The following is a 19,681-nucleotide window of genomic DNA, read 5'->3' on the forward strand; positions in this document are numbered from 1 at the left end:
CCAGTTGATTGTTTTACTTTAAAACATTTTCTAGGTTTACTTAGTTTACATGTATAAGTGTTTTGCCTCCATGTTTGTGTGTGTACCACGTGTGTGCCTGCTCCCTGAAGAGAGTGTTGAATCCCCTGGAACTGAAGTTATGGATGCAAAAGTGTAACCACTTATGTGGGTGTTGGGAACTGAACCCCAGGTCTTCTGCAAAAGCAACAAGTGCTCCTAATTCCTGAGCCATCTCTCCAGCCCCATTTTACTTTTTTAAAAAAGATTTAAAACATTTCTCTCTCTCTCTCTCTCTCTCTCTCTCTCTCTCTCTCTCTCTCTCTCTCTGTGTGTGTGTGTGTGTGTGTGTGTGTGTGTGTATTTGTATCCAGGTTCCCACAGAGGCCCGAAGAAGGTGTTAGATTTTTTTTTGAAGCTAGAGTTACAGGTGGCTGTGATCTGCCAAACTTAGTGTCCTCTTGCAAGAGAAGTGTGTTCCAGTCATGAGCTATTCAGTTTGAATAGCAAAGACACTTGTCTCTGTGCATCAATAAGTACCCATTATTCTGCCATTAGCAGACAGTGTAAGAGTGTCAGTGCACAGAGGGAGATGCTGTAATATCTCAGATGCAGCGACTCAGAGCAGAGTATTGAGTTTCTGTTGTGAAGTTAATTGTGGACATGCTGCTTTCTTGTGTGGGACCATAGCTTCAAACTTGATTTTTTTTCTTATTTATTACAGGTAGTACTTTCTATTTTAACACCTCAAGGATGAAGCAGAAGAATAAAGACCATGATAAACCCAAAAGCAAGGCCCCCGAAGATGATGAAGGTATGTGTGCCTCGTGCTCCAACATGCCTGTCCCTCTTGTGTCTCCTCTTAGCAGGGTGATGCTTATTGAGAAAGGCACAGTCGATCGCTTATCCCGGGGTGAACTGCCCTGCTTTTGTGATTGCTGAGGCCTTTGTTGTGTTTCAGAGATGCCTGTGCAGACTCCTGGGTCATCTGTCACAGTCAGGCATGTCTGAAGGCAGACAGAGTTTCTGTGACTCTGAACTGAAAGGATAAATCTTAGCTCTACCCTGCATCCTGGGAGTGGGGGCCTTGGTGAGCCCAGCCTCACACACACCGGTCAGTGTTATTCCATGTTCCCAGGTGTGTGATGTGAGCTGGGAGATCTGTGATGAGAGGACAGTGAGCAGAGCAGGTCTGCAGGGGAGGACCACCACCATTCACAGCTAACACTGCCTGGTCCTAGGTCACAGCCTTGAGTGCAGAATCTAAGTCCTCTCACCTTAGGTCTCACCTTTCTGGAATTACGACTCAATCCTAGAGTGTAATGCATGTAGAGAACAAAGTTTGAACTAAATTGCTGGGATTTCTTAAGAAACTGATTTTGGGTTTGGTTTTTGCTTTGCTTTGCTTTGTTGTTTGTTTGTTTGTTTGTTTGGTTTTGGTTTTGGTTTTGTATTGTTTTTTTTTCTTTTTGTAGCCCTGGCTGTCCTGGAACTCTCTGAAGATCAGGCTAGCCTCAAACTTAGATCAATCCTGCCTCTGCATCCTGAATGGTAGAATTAAGGCATGCACCTCCACCTTTGGCAGAATGAGGTTTTACGCAGTATTGGGGATGGAGTTTGACAAGCACTGTAACCACTGTCTATACACAGCCAGCTTCACATAGCCTTTAGCATCCGAGGGACTCAGGCTGGGCTTCCTGCCTCAAGGCAGTCTTCCTGTCGTCTTTTTTTTTTTTTTTTTTTTTTTTTTTTTTTTTTGGTTTTTTGAGACAGGGTTTCTCTGTGTAGCCTTGGCTGTCCTGGAACTCACTCTGTAGACCAGGCTGGCCTTGAACTCAGAAATCCACCTGCCTCTGCCTCCCAAGTGCTGGGATTAAAGGCCTGCGCCACCACTGCCTGGCTTTCTTTCTTTTTTTTTAAAGATTTGTTTTAGTTTTATTTTTAAAAGATTTACTTATTTTATGTATATGAGTGTTCTGCTTGCATGTACACCTGCACACATCAGATCCCATTCCAGATGTTTGTGAGCCACCATGTAGTTGCTGGGAATTGAACTCAGGACCTCTGGAAGAACAGTCAGTGCTCTTAACAGCTGAGCCATCTTTCCAGCCCAAAGTATTTTTGGTCAGTCTTTCCTTTTCCCCAATTCTTCCCAGATCCACCCTCCTACCTATCCAACTTCATGTTCTTTCTCTCTCTCTCTTAAAACAAAGCAAAAATATAGTCTGTTGTGGGTTGGCTAACTCTTCCCAGGTATTGGTCCAGCCCTGGAGTATAGCTCATATACCCAGTATCACATTCCTTGTAGAAGACTGCGTCCCCCTGTGTAGCAGCTGTGGATTGCAGATAGGTTCCTGACTAGAAGTGGAAATTTGTGCTCACTTCTCTTTCACTCAGACTGTTTTTGTTTTGCTCGTTGTTGTTTTAGACAAGATGTTACTGTGAATCCCTGCCTGGCCTGGTGTTCGCTGTGCAGTCCCAGTGGCTTCACACTTGTCGCAGTGTTTTAATCTCAGCCTCCTGAGTGCTGAGATTACAAAGCATTCTATTCCGTATGGTTCTCTGTTTGGAAGTACTGTCTCCAAAGATGAAGATAACTGAAGTGATGACTCGATTAGAGGTTATTAGGGGTTAGGAGTTGGCGTAAAGGGTGGCATGAGGGACCTTCATGAGGAGGCAATGGTAGTAGCTCCTCATTCTCCTCATGTTGAGCATGTGAACGTGGTCCATAGTAGAATCCACACAACTGTGTTCACGACAGTAACTAAGAAAGGTCAGTGTCCACCTGGCTGTGATTGTTTTAATTTTCTAAGGTGTTGCTACTGGAAGCAACCAGGCAAAGTGGTCAAGGGGTCCATAATAAACATCATAAAATATGTTATTCTTTTTGTTGTTGTTGTTTTCGCGAGAGACAGGGTTTCTCTGTATAGCCCTGGTGTCCTGGAACTCACTCTGTAGACCAGGATGGCCTTGAACTCAGAAATCTGCCTGCCTCTGCCTCCCAAGTGCTGGGATTAAAGACGTGCGCCACGACTGCCCAGCAAAATGTGTTATTCTTTATAGTTCTTTATAGTTATCTAAATTTATGGAGTCTTTAATTTAACTAGAAAGTAAACTTTTAATGAAATTTTCAGGCAGGAGTTGGAGAGATAAGAATACTTAATGCTTTTGCAGAGGATCCTGGTCATTTCCTAGGACCCACATGGTATCTCCTAACCATCTGTAACTCCAGGTCTAGGATTTCTGGAGTTCTGATATCCTCTTGGCCTTCTTGGGCTTCTGCATGCATGCGGTGCACATGAATTCACATAGGCGTGTGTGTACACACACACACACACACACACATCCATAAATACAATATATAAATACATTTAAATTTTCTCAGTCTCTTGAGAATGCCTCCATTGCTTCTGTGAAGTGAGGCTTGTCCCTACTGTCCAGGTCACTCTCCGGTCATCAGTAGTTATGATGAACGGTGTGAGTGTAAAACTATTCACAGTGCTCACAACAGGAAGGATTCCTGAGCCAGAAGGATTTCTGGTGACCGTTCACTTGAGTGCAACAATGGCATTTGGTCTCTATGTGCCTGGTCCAGTGGCCTGTTCAGCAGTTGCCATTTCCCCAATTCCTGAACAAGAATTTTGGTGACAAAGCTTGCTTTTAGTCTGTGTCATGTGATAGCTTTGTGGAGGTTCATGGCGTAAGCTCTTTAGAGAAAATCTGACATCAGATTCTCAGGCAGAAAAAGACTCCGCTGTGACCCCTGACTTTCCAAGCTGGCACATTATTAAGCCAAAAGATGTGCAAGAAATACGTAGGAAGTATTTGGGGGCTGGAGGTGTGACTCGGTAGTGTCTGGTGCTCTTGCGGAGGACATGAGTTCAGTTCCAACACAAACTGCCTGAAATTCCAGGTCCAGGGATCCATCACTCTCTAGCCTGGTCTTAAACTCACTGTGTAACCAAGAGATCTTTAACTGGTGATTTTCTTCCCACCACTTCCCAATTACTGACATTACAGGAATGTGTTACTGTTGTATGTTTCATCTTTAATTATTGTGTGTAGGTGTTGTGTCTGCATGTATGTTGGTGCACCATATGCATGCAGTGCCAGCAGCGGACGTGGACCTGGAACTGGAGTAACATGGTTGTGAGCTGCCACGTGGTGCTGAGCCCTTGGGAGGGCACCCAGTGCTGGGAACCATTGAACCGTGTCTCTAGCCCTGTGTGCTAAGTTTTAGTGTATTTATTTCTTTGTCTATAACGGGGGAGGGGCATGCAATGCACAGTGTGCTTGTGGAAGTTGGAAACCAGCTTACGGGAGCTGGTTCTGTCCATCCACCTGTGAGTCCAGAGCATGAGGCTTTGCAGCAAATGCCCATACTTGCTGAACTGTCTTGCCAACCTGGGAGTGGCGTGTGTGTGTGCGTGTGCGTGTGCGTGTGCGTGTGCATGCGTGTGAGCGCGCATGTGGAGCATGTGTGATTGTGAGTTTTGGTTTTTGGTTTGTTTTTAGAGACAAACTCTCACTGTGTAGCTCTTGTTGGCTAGAACACACACAGATCCATCTGTCTCTTCCTCCCACGTGTTGATATTCACACCCTGTGTTTGCAGCTGCTGATAGAGCACAGGGGTTTGGATCACTTTGCCTCTGCCTCCCAAGTGCTGGGATTACAGGCCTAAACCACTGCCCTTGATATCAACTTAGTTTTAAATATTGCTCATTTCAATAAATAAGTTTGGGTAGAGGGAGAATTGGGCTCCTCAGTGGATGAGGGAAGATGTTAGCTTTGGGGCAGTAGGAGCAAGTACTGGCTGTGCCGATAGCCTCCGTATGCTGCCGATGTTGTTGGCATGTAGATCCCAGTGTGCACCTCAGTGCCTGTGCCTACAACTTCTCTGGACTTGGAGTGGACAGCCTTCTTTACAAGGCAACAGCATGGTGTTCCTAGGAAGACTTTGACTTTAAAAGTTACTGCATGCCACTACTTCCTCGGAAGTGACTTCAGGGAATAAAGTCCCAGTGCCTGCAGGCAGCATGTGGGCAGCATTTGTCAAGTGTGTGTCTCCTTTGGGAGTGGAGTGAAATAGGGTCTTTCTGTGTAGTGCTGGCTGTCCTGGAGCTCTCTATGTAGACCAGAATAGAGACCCTCCTGCCTCTGTCTCCAAGTGCTGGGATTAAAGGTGTGCACCACCATGCAAGGGCTAGGGTAACTTGAAAAAAAACCTCAGTATTCATTAGGACACAGACCCTTCCCTCCAGTTGTGAGCGAGCATTCCTAAGGAGAGAGACAAAAGTGAGAGCCTACCCCGTGAGAATGTGCCTGGGCTGACCCTTGATGTGCCTTATCTTCCCTGTGTTCCCCTCAGAAGAGAAGAGACGAAAAGAGCGGGAAGACCAGATGTATCGGGAGAGGCTGCGCACCTTGTTCATCATCGCGGTTGCCATGAGCCTGCTGAACTCCCTCAGTTCAAGTGGGGGCAGTATTTCCTGGGCTGACTTTGTCAACGAGATGCTGGCTAAAGGCGAGGTGCAGCGTGTGCAGGTGGTGCCCGAGAGTGATGTGGTGGAAGTCTATCTGCATCCCGGAGCTGTGGTGTTTGGGCGGCCTGTGAGTCGGTTTGAATACATTGGAATTGGAGAAACTGGGAGAATTGGGAATGTCTCCTTTTCAATCAGTCCTTGGGCTTGTCTGGTTGTCTTGAACAAGATGTATACAGAGTAGGGCTTGCTGCAGGGTTTGGGCAGTGTCTGTTAAGTTGGACCTTAAGGAAGGTAGCCAGAGGAATGTTTGACAGGAAAGACAGCTCAGATGGCAGCTCAGAGTGGAAGAGGTGAAAATAAGGGAGAATTGATTCCAAACAGTATGTGCCTGATGTGAGTGGAATGAGACCACCTACCTCCCTGAAGTGGTGCTGGACTAATGTGGGTATGTGCAGGGCTGGCTGGAAAGTCAGAAGGGCAAGCTTTGTCAGCTCACAAAGACTGGGAGAGCTGAAGTGGCAAGGAGTTACTGTAAGCAGCTTGAGACGTAGCTCTAAGGGAATGGTTGGCAGGGATGGATGCAAAGTAGATGATGAGCCGTCAGTCTGAGACAGTCAGAGACCTGTCTGCCCTTTGAGGGCTATGAGGGGCACGCACGCACGCACGCATGTTGGTGAGGGGCTAGAACGCAGAGAGAACAATGAGGGATTGTGGTCATAGCAGGTGTGAAACCTGGAGGAATATGGAATAGGGGAAGGATTCAGATAGTCAGGAAGCTTGGTGTTAGAGAGCAGGGAAATGCCCCACCCCCAGGGTGAGAGTGGTCAGTCAAAGCTCTGGAGATTGGGCTCAGAGGACAGCCAAGGTGAAGGTGAGACTCACTGTACTCTATTTCTGTTCTTAGGGTGTTCCTCTTACGTCTCCCCCGAGTGCTGTAACCATTACTAAGTCCTGAAAACTCGCTGGCAAAGATACTGTCTTGAGTACAATAAAAGATGGAATTTTTGTCCATCTTTCCTGGTTATTTCTGTGTGAGCCTTGAAACTATTTAGAGTATAGGATTCATTAGGACTCTTGTTTTTGTTTTTTAAAGCTAGAGCCTTAAATTTATGTATCTCTGGCTGGCCTGGACCTTTCTATATAGACTAGGCTGTCTCTGCCTTCCAGGTCCTGGCATTAAAGGTGTGTGCTGTTGCACTTCACCAGTGGACCCTGAGTTTTTGTTTTTATCTCCTCCTGTTTTATTTGAGGTTGGGTGACAGTAGAGTGTACTGAGAGGCCCCCTGCTCTGTGTGCCCCACGCAGCCACACCACACTGCAGGCACTCTGTGTACCCCACGCAGCCACACCACACCACAGGCCCTCTGTGTGTTCCACGCAGCCACACCACACTGCAGGCACTCTGTGTACCCCACGCAGCCACACCACACCGCAGGCACTCTGTGTGTTCCACGCAGCCACACCACACCGCAGGCACTCTGTGTACCCCACGCAGCCACACCACACCGCAGGCACTCTGTGTGTTCCATGCAGCCACACCACACCGCAGGCACTCTGTGTACCCCACGCAGCCACACCACACCGCAGGCACTCTGTGTGCCCCACGCAGCCACACCACACCGCAGGCACAGGCTCTAGTTGCTTTCTCTACTGACTGAAATGAGCCTATTCTTCCAGCATAGTGTATTTTCTTTCAGCAGACCTGTTCTGTACCCAAAAAGACAACTTGCAATTCTTCTTACCTGCAGGTGGGTGGTGGGAATGTCATCTGGCCTAGCAAGTTCTGTTAGATCAGCTCTGTGCTGATAATTTATAAGAACTGGGGACATGGGATCAACACACACAGTCAAACAAAAGCTAAATCCATCTAACCACAAAGATGAAGGAACAGCACAAGAAGCACCTCTTCCAAGGTTTAGCAAAGGTGCAGAGTGCTCTGCTTTGCTGAGGTGCCTGGATGAGGCAGGTCCAGGAGACCAACCAGAGCACTGCGGGTAATGTAGTGGTTGAATAAAGACGCTTTGTTCTTGAGTCTGGCATAGTTAGGAGGATCATTTCAACCCTTTCCCTTGTCCGTCTCTGTGGGTGTTAGAATGGCTTGATGCAGTGGAAAAGCCCAGGTCAAACATCAAGGATCAGTAAAGTTACCCTGAAAGTCTGACTGCTCAGTGCTTACTCAGTGGGCCGAGGGAGGAAGTGCAGATGGTGACTGAGAGACTTACCTGCCTCCTTGCTGGCACCTGCACCGATGTCCCCTGAGCCATGACACTGTGAAGACTTCTCTGCAGCTGTTGGGCTGGTACCCATCATCAGGGGTTGGTTCAAGTTAAGTCCGGAAGTGCATTAGAACTTGAGCTCTCAGCATGGAAATGGCAGAGTGGTTCATTCAGGAGGATTTTGAATTCAAGGCCAGCCTGGGTCACTCCACAAGAGTACTGTCTCACAAAACAAAAACAGAAATAGTGAAACCTGAGACTGGTGACCCAGATTAGCCATGGGAATGATTGTGACTTCCGCAGGTGCCTGTCCCTGCCGGGAATCCCATGTGGCAGGGCAAAGGTTTACTAGATACAAAGCGTTTCCGTCAGAAAAGATATCTCCTGAGATTGTCACTCGAGGCTTCACTTGCTGACACTAGAACTTGTTAGGCATGGAAGTCCTCTACCATGTCTCCTCTTTGGACCACTCTTGTCATGTAGAGTGCCAGCACTGAGTGCTGACTGTGCACCCTCTCTCTGCCCACTCTCCTTTTGGTCCTCAGCGGCTGGCCTTGATGTACCGGATGCAGGTTGCAAACATCGACAAATTTGAAGAGAAGCTTCGAGCAGCTGAAGATGAGCTAAACATTGAGAGCAAGGACAGGATTCCCGTGTCCTACAAGCGGACAGGATTCTTTGGAAAGTACGTTAGTTGTTTGGTGGCCCTAACCTAACCCAGCTTGACTGCAGTGTGAGACACACTGAACAGATCAGGTCTTGAGCTGTCCTTGCTGATGGTTGACTGGGTCCCCAGGGAAGGTTCCAGGAATGTGAGGGGTGGATGTGCAGGCACTGGGATGTCGCTGTCCTTAGCTGTCTGTGGGAGTTCTTAATCAAACACACTGAGGTTGCTGTTTTCTATGGAGGCAACAGAACAGAAGGGATAGAAAGGCCGACAGTAAATAGGAATTCTTTCCGAGGCATCTAAGCACACTTTGGGATATAGTGAGAGTCCATGAAACTATAGGCATTGCTCGGCAACAAGGATGAAAGCCAGTGTCTAAAGAGAAGTTCACTGTGGGCTTGTGACCTGAGATGTGGCAAGCCAGGACCTAGCAAGTATTCCTTTTAGAATGACTTCCTCTAACCTGCACAGCCCAGATGCTGAAAGCCCCCCACCTAGAGACTGACTGGTTTGTTGTTAAGTGACAGGCAGATGACAGGGAGGTACAGGGCAGGGCACAGTGTCAGGGCACGGTGCTACTCTTCTTCCTTCTCATGTTGAAAGCCTAATCATAGAACTTAGGTTCTGTCAAGTCTTCTTTTGGTTTTGCTTTACTAATTGAAATGGCAGAATGTGATCTGTTAAGCCATAGAAGAGCCTGCTTTTGTTGGGCATTGCCACGTAGCAGAGTAGACAAGCCTTTGTACATTCAGTCCAAACACTTACGAACCTGTGTGGAAGAGGAATGTCATCACAGTGGGACAGGGAGACATGTCTGCATAACTTTTGCTTTCTGCTTTGGCCTCAGACTCGGAGGTCCTGGCAGCTAGGACTCTTATCCATCAGTTACCTGACAATGACTTCAACCCCATAACTGCCTTTCCTTCTTACCCAGTGCCCTCTACGCCCTGGGGATGACAGCAGTGGGCTTGGCCATCCTGTGGTATATTTTCAGACTGGCTGGGATGACCGGAAGGGAAGGCGGATTCAGTGCTTTTGTAAGTTGTGCTGCTGGATATTGGTGTGTAGGAGCTTGAGTCTGTGGGAAAGTCCCCAGACTGGCCTCAGACTCAGCTCCTCCTATGTCTGCCTCCAGAGTGCTGAGATTGAAGGTGTGTGCCACTTCCAACTGGTGAAAATGAGCTTTTTACAGTGGCTAGATAGAAGCCGTGATCAATAGCCCGTCCGTCTCTCCTGCTTGGCTGACTGCAGAGTGGAATAACCAGTGTTACTGACAAACATTTTCTGACTGGGGGCCACTGAGCCCACTCTGCATGGGGAACTGTGTTCTCTGTGTTGCTGATCAGCTGGGAGTAGTGCTTTTTTTTTTTTCTCCCTCTCTCCCTAGTTTCTCTTATTAGCCAATAAGAGAAACATTAAAAGTAGCTTAAAGAATAGCCACAACATGGGAAACCCCCCTTCTCCCTTGGGCTATACCTCAGAAAGTGTATTTTAATCCCATGGCTTCTTCATCCCTCAGGCTTAGGCTGAGGGATAGGAAGCTCCTTTTCTGCCCTGGGAGTGGTGCTCGGCTTTCACAGAGAGTGCAAGCATAATTCTTTCTCCTTAGATAAAGAATACTTTTTCTTCTTGGGTAGTGTTGGTAATTAACCCCGGAGCCTTATACATGCTAGGTGGATGCTCCACCATTGGGCTGTGCTCCTTACTCCAGGGAGAGGTTTGTGGTTGTTTTCTTTCCTTCTTTCCTTTCCCTCCTTTCTTTCTGTCTGTCTGTCTGTCTTTTTTTTTCTTTAAAAAAAAAAAAAAAAAAAAAAAAAGCCAGGCAGTGGTAGAGTATGCCTTTAATCCTAGCACTTGGGAGGCAGAGGCAGGTGGATTTCTGAGTTCGAGGTCAGCCTGGTCTACAGAGTGAGTTCCAGGACAGCCAGGACTACACAGAGAAACCCTGTCTTGAAAAAACAACAACAAAAAACAACAACAACAACAAAATCCAAACAAACAAAAAACAAGAAAAGAAAAAGACAGAATTTCATTATGCAGCCCTGGCTGGCCTGGAACTCTGTGTAGACCAGGCTGACATGGAACTAATAGAAGTCTGCTTGTCTCTACCCTGAGTGCTAGGATTAAAGGCATGAGCCACCATGCCCAAAGAGAGTTGTTTATTTTTATTCATTTATCTTTTTAAAGGTTAGTTTATGTGTGTGAGTGTTTTGCTTGCATGTATGGGCACCCCTTGCATGCAGTACCCACCCCACGGAGGCCAGAAGAGAATATCAAATCTCCTGGCATTCATCCGGAAGACAAACTTCTATAAGAAAACTGTCTGTATATGGGTGCTAATATTTGCCCTAGTCTTCTGTAAGAATACCAAGTGCCCTTAACCACTGAAACATCTCTCCAGCTCTAATTTTATAAAAGATAAATTATTACACAACTTTCCTCCTAATATAAACAAACCAAAGGAAAGATTTCCCCGTGTGTGTTTGAAGTGGTCTGTGTTCTGCACCATAACTGCGGGAGTAGGCTTTTAGGCCAGCCCTCCTGGGCTGTGGGAGGAAGCAGTTCCACCCAGGACGGATGTAGAGGTCTGTGTCAGGTCAGGCAGACGCTGCTGCTTCTGCTTTGCTAGGAATGCAGAGCTCTGTTCCCTGACTCTCTCTGCACAGAGTCAGCTTAGGATGGCACGTTTCACTATCGTGGACGGGAAAACAGGGAAAGGAGTCAGCTTCCAAGATGTGGCAGGAATGCATGAAGCCAAGCTGGAAGTCCGAGAGTTTGTGGATTATCTGAAGGTGAGTGAGACTTGTGTGTCCAGCCAGTGAGAGGTGTGAGTGGTGGTGACATGTCTTCTCTCCAGGAAGGAAGGCTGTGGTGAGCAGACACTTTGACTTTGAGACTGGAGTTCCATGGGTGGGACGAAATGGGTTAAGGGTGGCTTTCTCATTTCATGGGTACTGTGAGTGTGTCTGTACCTGGTAAGCCAACAGTGCCCTACACAGTTGTCCATCAGAAGAGCAGAGTGCGATGGTGCACTTCAGCTGCGCTATCTTTTCTGGGGCTGTGCCATATGAAGCTCTGCTGTTTCTGGACGCACTGAAACTATAGCTGGTTCATGACTGTCATAGGCTGCTCTTCGTGTGAGTCACTGGCACACTCTCTGTTAAATGCTGAGAACCCAGCGTTGCGTTCTCTTCCTGCCTAGAGCCCAGAGCGTTTCCTTCAACTCGGTGCCAAGGTTCCAAAGGGGGCCCTGTTGCTGGGGCCCCCTGGATGTGGGAAGACGCTGTTGGCCAAGGCAGTAGCCACGGAGGCTCAGGTGCCCTTTTTAGCAATGGCTGGCCCAGAGTTTGTGGAGGTCATTGGAGGTAGGTATGGGCTGAAAGTGTGGGCAGGTTCATTGACCTAGTGCCTGGGATGCTGTCCATATAACCCTCCCCACATGAGGAGCTGAGTGGAGCAGAAAAGGACAAACACTGCCCACGTTAAAATGAACTTTGGTCCAAGCAGGGTGGTGGTGATACACGCCTTTAACCCAGCACTTGGTAAACAGAAGCAAGCATATCTCTGAATTCAGGGCCAGTGTGGTCCATAGAATGAGTTCCAGGACAGCCAGGGCTACACTTTTAAGAGAAAACTATCTTAAACCACAACTTCAGCTTTGATCCACATCAGCTTGGTTGTTATGTGTCTTGATTCCATTTTCACTTGTGGCTTGGGAGGCCAGGATGGCAAGATGCTGGTTACTTCTGCATCTGCAGAGAGTAGCCACTTAGACATAGGCAACTTTAGTGGAAGATTTTGCCTGACTGTGACCCAAAAATAGGATTTGATTTCCTCTATCTGTCTGTGTTGACACTGTGTTCCCTCAGGCCTGGGAGCTGCCCGAGTGCGCAGCCTCTTCAAGGAAGCCCGAGCCAGGGCCCCGTGCATCGTCTACATTGATGAGATCGATGCTGTGGGAAAGAAGCGGTCCACCTCCATGTCTGGGTTCTCCAACACAGAAGAGGAGCAGACCCTCAACCAGCTCCTAGTTGAGATGGACGGTCAGTGCTCAGTGTGCTCCACCATAAACTGCACACCAGGAGGAGACTCTGAATGTGTCAGTGATAAATAGCTTTAGAGCAGCTTTAGGGCCACAGCTTCTGTTCTGGCTCCTGGGTATCACTGGTAGAGGAATTAGTTTTCTTCAGTCTCTATTGTGTATTGCTGTCCACTCCTGCCCTGCTGAGGGCATGACACAAAGGACATTGTAGGTGTTAACATCTAATAGCAAGTCAGCTCAGAGATTATCCATCAATGAGCTGCTTTTAAGAAAGTCTGCTTAGCCTGATGGCAGTGGTGCTATACGCCTCTAAGCCCAGCACTTGGGAGGCAGAGGCAGACAAATCTGAGTTCGAGGCCAGCCTGGTCTACTCCAGAATGAGTTCCAGGACAGCCAGGGCTACAAACAAACACAGAGAAACAAAATAAAATAAAACAAAACACATCAGCCTTGGGAGCTGGAGAGAGGGCTCAGTGGTTAAGAGTACTTGTTGCTCTCGCAGAGGACCTGGGTTTGGTCTCCAGCATCCACATAACGGCTCACAAGCATCCATAACTCCAGTTTGTGGCGTCCAGCGCCCTTCTGACCAGTGGATATCAGCCACACAGATGGTACACATAACATCACTGCAGGCAAAGCATCATACACATAAAGTGAGTCAATGCAAAGGAAAGGCAGCTTCTCTTTCTCTCTTCTACTGGGGATTGAATCCAAGGCTTCACACATGTTCCCAGTGTCTTCATCCGCAGTGAATTCAGCAGTCAGGGTTGCTCAGAGGGACGCTGGGGCTGTGAGTGGGGACAGCTGGCAGGGAGGCCTCCAGGCTCGAATCCCTCAGTTTCTCTGTGTGTGTCTCTCTGCCCTGGGAGGAGAGCATTGAGCACAGGGTTGAGATTCTTGTATTACAGGAGGTGCCAGTGTATGGTGCTGTGAAGGAGACTTCGGGACTGACCTCAGTGCTGTGGCTTTTCTTTGTAATGGAGAAGCTCAATGAGGGAGATGAGATGTGGACTTTATTTTGAGCTGTTTCTAGAAGACTCATTCTTTAAAAGAGTTTTTGAAAATTACATTGATATAGTTGATTTGTGTGTGTGAAAAAGGAGTACATGCCGTGGTGGGCATATAGTCAGAAGACAACTGTTAATGAGTTGGGTCTCTCCTTTTATTTATGGGTCTTGGGAATCTAACTCAAGTCATCAGGCTTGGCCATAAGAGCATTTACCAGCCCATCTCTCTCCCTCCTCCCCCTCCCGCTCTGTGTTTTGATTTTATTTGTTGTGAACATTTTTGTAGTTAAAAACATAAATTTGCCAATTATAACCTCATGGTTTTGTTTTTGTTTGTTTGTTTGCTTGGTTGGTTGGTTTTTTGTTTGCTTTGGCTTTTTTCTCTGTGTAGACATGGCTGTCCTAGGATTTACTCTGTAGACCAGGCTGGCCTTGAACTCAGAGCTCCACCTGCCTTTGCCTCCTGAGTGCTAGGATTAAAAGCATGAGCCACCACGCCCAGTTTATAGTTTTTGTTTTAGCTCTGAGACAAGGCCTCACTATGTAACCCAACTGACCTCGAACTTATATGCAGACCGTATTGCTTACAACTCACAGGGATTTGTCTCCCTCTGCCTCCTGAACGCTGGGATTAAAGATGTGCACCAGCACCACCCAGGCCTGGGATGTGTTCTTAAGGCCAGGTGAAGCATGCTTTGGTAGGAACAGTTCAGTGATGTCATGACTGGCAAGGCAGTTCGTATAAAATATCGCATTCCTCATGGTGGACTAAGAGGTGGAGAGTGAGAGAGAACACGGAATGATAGAGGGAACATGATGTCTTTCTTTGGCCTTCATACACGGGCACACACTTGCACACATGTACACATGTGTAAGTGTATGTTACTCTCTCACAATAAAGGTTCACCTCCTAGCTATTGTGTTATCAGATGGGCTGGTGCACATTATTTCATGAACTGTAAAGTTGCTACAGGTTTACAGAAAGCAGAGGATGGATCTGATAACGAGGAGGAAAAAGAATTGCATGACTGAGATGCCACAAGGAAGGCTGCATCTAGAGCCGACCCCAGCCTTCCTATTTTCTCTCCCTTTTGTTGTCCAGTTGTCTATCAGCGTATTAGTTCAGATCCCACTGCGAGCAACAGAGACCCTGACAACTGCTTTGCATAGCAACAGCAAGTGTGCAGTGTCAAGTGTCCCCAGGGCCAAGTGCCTTGGGAGGCCTGGGCGGAGTCCCTGTGAAGAGCAGAAGGGCTCTGTGAAGGGTTGCTGGAAACTCTGGGTCCTGGGGACCGAGCCCAGGGACCTGGCATGGAGGTCTTTCTTGTCTCAGCTATGGTTCTGTCATTAGTGAAGTGACGTTGAACATGTGTCCTTCGTCCCTCTGGACATTGGCCAGGCGTCCTTGGCATGAAGGAAGCTCCAGTGAACCTTCTCGTGTGGCTCTTTCCCCACCCTGTACCTCAAAGAGATATTTTATTTAAATAAGGGCTTAAATGGATTTCATAACATTAACACTCAACTAGTTATACTGAAAATCTGCCAACTGGTTTGTTACGCACACAGGTTAAAGACAGAGGCCGCCGTTTTCAGGAGTCTTGAGTCTACGAGAGAGCATGACATTTTTCTGAGCTGAATTCCTCTGAACTACTATAAAAATAGCTGTTTGTCCCCCAGAGTTGGCTGAGGAACCCTTTGCTTGTCAGGTTGGCCGGCACTAATAAGTCTCTTTGTGCGCTCACAGCTGTGTCCGCTGGCTCCTTCAGATGCCCTGAGACTAGGCTTTGTCGTCTCCTCAGGAAGAGCAGTTTCTGCTCATTGAAGTGCAGAGGATGGAGTTGAGCAGATGTTGTGCTGCTCGTGGGAAACTCACCAAGGGACTGAGAAATCCTGGTCATGGCGGTCCCAGCACAGGTGCTGTGGGTGGTGTGGGACCGTAAGCCTACTATGTGAGCCTAAGGCCAGCACCTGTTCCCCACCTGCTTACCCCGAGGTCACCTGACACAAGAGCCTTAGAGAAAGGGTTTTTACCATGCCATGGTCTGTTAATGGCATATGCACAAGTTTATGTTTTTAGAAACAGAGTGTAAAAAGCTGATTCCATAGGAGAGTCATTACAAAATCCTAGCAGGGCCAGACATGGTGGCTCACACCTTTAATCCCAGTACTTGGGAGGCAAAGGTAGGTGGATCTCTTGAGTTTGAGGCCAGCCTGGTCAATATAGCAGGTTTCAAGCTAGCCAGAGCTACATTGTGAGCCCCTGTTTCAAGATGGGGGCCTGGGTCTGAGGGCGGGAGGATCCTAGCAGGACTTGGTGACCTGCTCAGTGTGGAGTTCTTGCCTTGTATGCATGAGATCCTGGGTTGTATTGAAAATTGAAAGGAAGAAAGCAGGCTGGAGAGATGGCTCAGCAGTTAAGAGCACTTGGAGCCAGTCACGGTGGTGCATGTCTTTAATCCTAGCGCTCAGGAAGCAAGGCAAGTGGATCTCTGTGAATTCACGGGCAGCCTCATCATGGCTTTTATTGCATCTAGGCAGCATCTTCATAGTAGCAGCGAGCATATCTTGCACAGCTGTGCCCTGGCAGGATGCATTTCCTCCTAACTCTGTCAGACACAGCCTGGGACTCAGCGGCTGTCATACCTTACCAGCAAAGAGTTCTCTAACCACTCAGACTGCTAGCACCCGTAAGTGGGGTCACTATGGGCCAAGGCCTGGGTGACGCCAGGCTTGACAGGTTATTGACATTACTAGTAACTCTGTTTGTGTCCCAGATAGCAGCGTTGGCCTTGCTAAGAGCCATTTCCACATGTAGCCACAGCTAATGGACATCCCCGACTCCAGACTCGGGTGTTCAAGGGTTAAACATGAACACCCGAGTGAGCCTCCACTCTGTGTGGGGATGGCTGTTTATTGGTGCTGTGTGTTAATAAATGGCCTGTTACTCCATGCTGACATTGTCAGGGTATGGCCAGCTTCTGTTTATGTAGAGCAGGGGGCTACTGGGACCCATTCCTCATGTCTCTGTTGTGACATTTCCTAACTAACTCTTGGTTGTATTCTGCATCCATCCACCACACAGACCTTCTAACCAGCCTCGATGGTTTGAGAGCTTTAGGGGATTCTTCTGCCCCAACTCCCTACCTTCCCATAGTAGTGCTGGGGTTATACATCTTGTGCTGTGCATGTGGCTTTTACAGGAGCTCTGAGAATGTAAGCTCAAGCCTCACGCTTGCACAGCGAGTGTGGGTGTTTGTTCCCCACGTGAGCTCTCTTCTCCAGCCCTGTTGTATCTTTTTTGTTTAGTTTTATTTGGTTGGTTGGTTGGTTGTGCAGTAAGGTCTCAGTGTGTAGCCTTGCCTGGCCTAGAACTCAGAGATCCACCTGCCTCTGGCTCCCAAATGCAGGTTAAAGGTGTGTGTCTTCATGCCCAGCTTGTTGTGTGTTTGAGACAGGGTCTCATGTAGTCTAGGCTGGCTTTGAACCCCCTATGTAATTCAGGATGATTTTTGAACTTCGATCCTCTTACATCACCCTCTAAAGTGATGGGGGTGCAGAGCTGTGTTGTCATATGGCTCCTTCACTTATGTTTTATTTTGAGACAGACTGACTAGTTGCCCAGGATGGCCTTGAACTTGCTATCCTCCTGCCTCAGCCTTCCAAATACCTACAGGTCTGGCGCATTTTTGTATGTTATATTGTGTATGTTATTCTGTATTTCCGAATTCTAAGGCATCTTAACAGAAGTCAGTCAAGAAGCTTGAGTTTGCTGGGTGTGGTGGAGCACGTCCTTAATCCCAGTACTCAGAAAGCAGAGGCAGGCAGATCTCTCTTGAGTTGAAGGCCAGTCTCATCTATACAGCAAGTTTGAGGCCATCCAGGTCTACCGAGAGAGATGGTGTCTCATTAAAACAAGCAAAAGAAGTCTGTGTCACTGCCCTCCCTAAGGCTCAGGTGTCTGGAGGAACCTCGGGCTCTGGCAGGCCATGTCTGGTGTCTCTTTAAGTCTAAGCTCATTTTAAAAAAATCAACATTGTTTTTAGGCATCTGCTTGGCTTTGGGAAGGTGACCCCTCTGCCTTACTCTGTCCTTGAGGCTCAGTGGATTATTGTTGTTGTCATGGCTTGTCAAGTTTGAAGTGTAAAAGGGTGGCTATGATCCCCTCCTTCCCTCACCCCCCCTTCTTTTCTCTTCTTTTCTTTTTTCTTTTCTTTTCTTTTCTTTTCTTTTGAGAGACTCTCATGCATCCTAAGTTAGTCTTGAACTCAATGTGCGCCCGAGGATTACCTTGGACTTCAGATCGTGCAGCCTCCAGAGTGCTAGTGTCACAAGTGTGCACCACCGCCACACCTGGTGTCTGCAGTGCGGTGATTAAAGGGAGGGCTTCCTGCATGGCGGACAGTCCTCCAGCTGACTGCATTCTTAACCCTCCTCAGCTTCTTTATAAACATTTCTGGGTTTGTATTTTTTGGTTTTGTTGTTGTTGTTTGTTTGTTTTTTGTTTTTTTGGAAGGGGATGGGGTCTATGTCTTGGCTGTTCTGGAACTTGCTCTATAGACCAGGCTGACGTAGACCTCACAGAGATCCTGCTGCCTCTGCTTCCCAGGTGCTTGGAGTAAAGATGGTGTGTGCTACCACACCTGGCTAAAACTTCTTTGTGTGGTTGGGTTTGTTGTTTTGGTTTTGTTTGTTTGTTTTGGTTTGTTTTGTTTTCTTCCTCAGTCAAATCTAGTCCATCATCTGGGGTGGTTCCTGAGCCACTTTTTATGTGTGGGTCTCTTGCCTGTGTGTGTGTATGTGTGTGTATATGTGTGTGTATATGTGTGTACTGCATATGTGCCTAGTGCCCATGGATGTCGACAGAGGCATCACATCCCCTGGAACTGGAGTTAAGATGGTTGTGAGCCTCCTGATGTGCGTGCTGGGATCTAAACCTGGCTCTTCTGCAAGAGGAGCACTGTTGTTAACCCAGTCCTCTCTCCAGCCTCATTTTCAACATTTTAGACAAAACATCACGCCTAAATCCAGACAGTAAAGATGGCTGCCACTCAGCAAGAACAATAGCTCCTCGGGAAGAAAATGTATTATCCCCTCCAGGGATGTTCCTTGCATCTCTAGGGGACTTTGGGCAGTTCTGCCTCCACATATGGCCAAGGAAAACTGCTGTTGTTGGAAAGCAACTTCACCGTTTTGGCATGACTTTGATAGGAAGCCACTGAAAGGTGTCTCCACCTCATCACTCTGTCCAGAAGGAATGTGATATCTTTTTCCCCGGATCTTTACTTTTTTCTCTGCTATGTCCTGAAGGCAGTAGTCACTGGGAAACGCCATTGTTGAAATCCCGACTCCAAAGGCCACTGTATCTGCTCTGTTCTCTCAGGAATGGGCACCACAGACCATGTCATCGTCTTGGCATCTACCAATCGAGCTGATGTTCTGGACAACGCTCTGATGAGGCCTGGTCGGCTCGACAGACATGTCTTCATTGATCTTCCCACTCTCCAGGTCAGAACTGCTGGGAGGGGTGAGGCAGTCGTTTCCATGGCACCTTTCCTCCCTTCCTGGGACAGCAAGCTCTGCTTTTATAGCTGTCATGGATCTTTCCTCCTGCCTGATAGCCTCTTCTTTACAAGCTTGTTTGCTCCATGGTTTAAGAGCCTTCATTACAGTCTTTAGAGCAGGGATTGAGGGTGGTAGAGGGTCTGTGTGGAAGGAAGGAGACCAAATCTAGGGGCTGGGTAGAAGGAGACCAAATGCCACTGGACATACATGAGAGAAGCTGCCTGTCTCCTGACAGTGTCAGACATTTCATGGTCAGGATCCAGCGTGTGTGGCTTGCAGAGGTTTAAATCTTTGCTATACAGAACATAACATGTCTTGCATGCATTCGATTAATTTATCTTCTTTTTGTCTTTAAATTGCTGCTTGGAACTCTCTAAATTGGTTTCCAAATCATGGGTAATGACTGAGAATATCAACCATGGGAAAGCCAGTGTTGCTGTGATCGACAGACAGGAAGGCTCATTCCCAGAGCTTGTAGGAGATGGGAGCTGTCTTGTCAGGTGCGTCTGAGCTCAGCTCTGTCTTCCTCGGTTATGACAGGAGAGACGGGAGATTTTCGAGCAGCACCTGAAAGGCCTGAAGTTGACCCAGCCCAGCAGTTTCTACTCCCAGCGACTGGCAGAGCTGACCCCTGGATTCAGTGGTATGACATCCACCTTAGGACACACGTATCTGGGGGAGAGCTCTGGTCTCCTGTGGGAGTGCT

The 19,681-nt window shown here is 47.7% G+C and overlaps 1 protein-coding gene across 5 annotated transcripts in view; it reads left to right on the forward strand.

Moving 5' to 3' along the window:
• Positions 1–19,681, forward strand: part of Spg7 (SPG7 matrix AAA peptidase subunit, paraplegin) — a 34,155-nt gene that overhangs the window by 5,121 nt on the left and 9,353 nt on the right. For 2 of the 5 annotated variants that reach the window (XM_034522430.2, XM_034522433.2), the window contains 9 exons: positions 722–811; positions 5,367–5,608; positions 8,243–8,382; positions 9,299–9,401; positions 11,031–11,156; positions 11,567–11,729; positions 12,234–12,407; positions 18,794–18,918; positions 19,516–19,618. In XM_034522430.2, the coding sequence (XP_034378321.1) occupies positions 722–811; positions 5,367–5,608; positions 8,243–8,382; positions 9,299–9,401; positions 11,031–11,156; positions 11,567–11,729; positions 12,234–12,407; positions 18,794–18,918; positions 19,516–19,618 (1,266 nt within the window). The remainder of the gene's footprint in view (positions 1–721; positions 812–5,366; positions 5,609–8,242; positions 8,383–9,298; positions 9,402–11,030; positions 11,157–11,566; positions 11,730–12,233; positions 12,408–18,793; positions 18,919–19,515; positions 19,619–19,681) is intronic. The other 3 variants (XM_034522431.2, XM_076916008.1, XM_034522432.2) reach the window with 2 other exon arrangements.

This window comes from Arvicanthis niloticus, chromosome 18 (genome assembly GCF_011762505.2).
Source record: "Arvicanthis niloticus isolate mArvNil1 chromosome 18, mArvNil1.pat.X, whole genome shotgun sequence".
Taxonomy (NCBI): Eukaryota; Metazoa; Chordata; class Mammalia; order Rodentia; family Muridae; genus Arvicanthis; species Arvicanthis niloticus.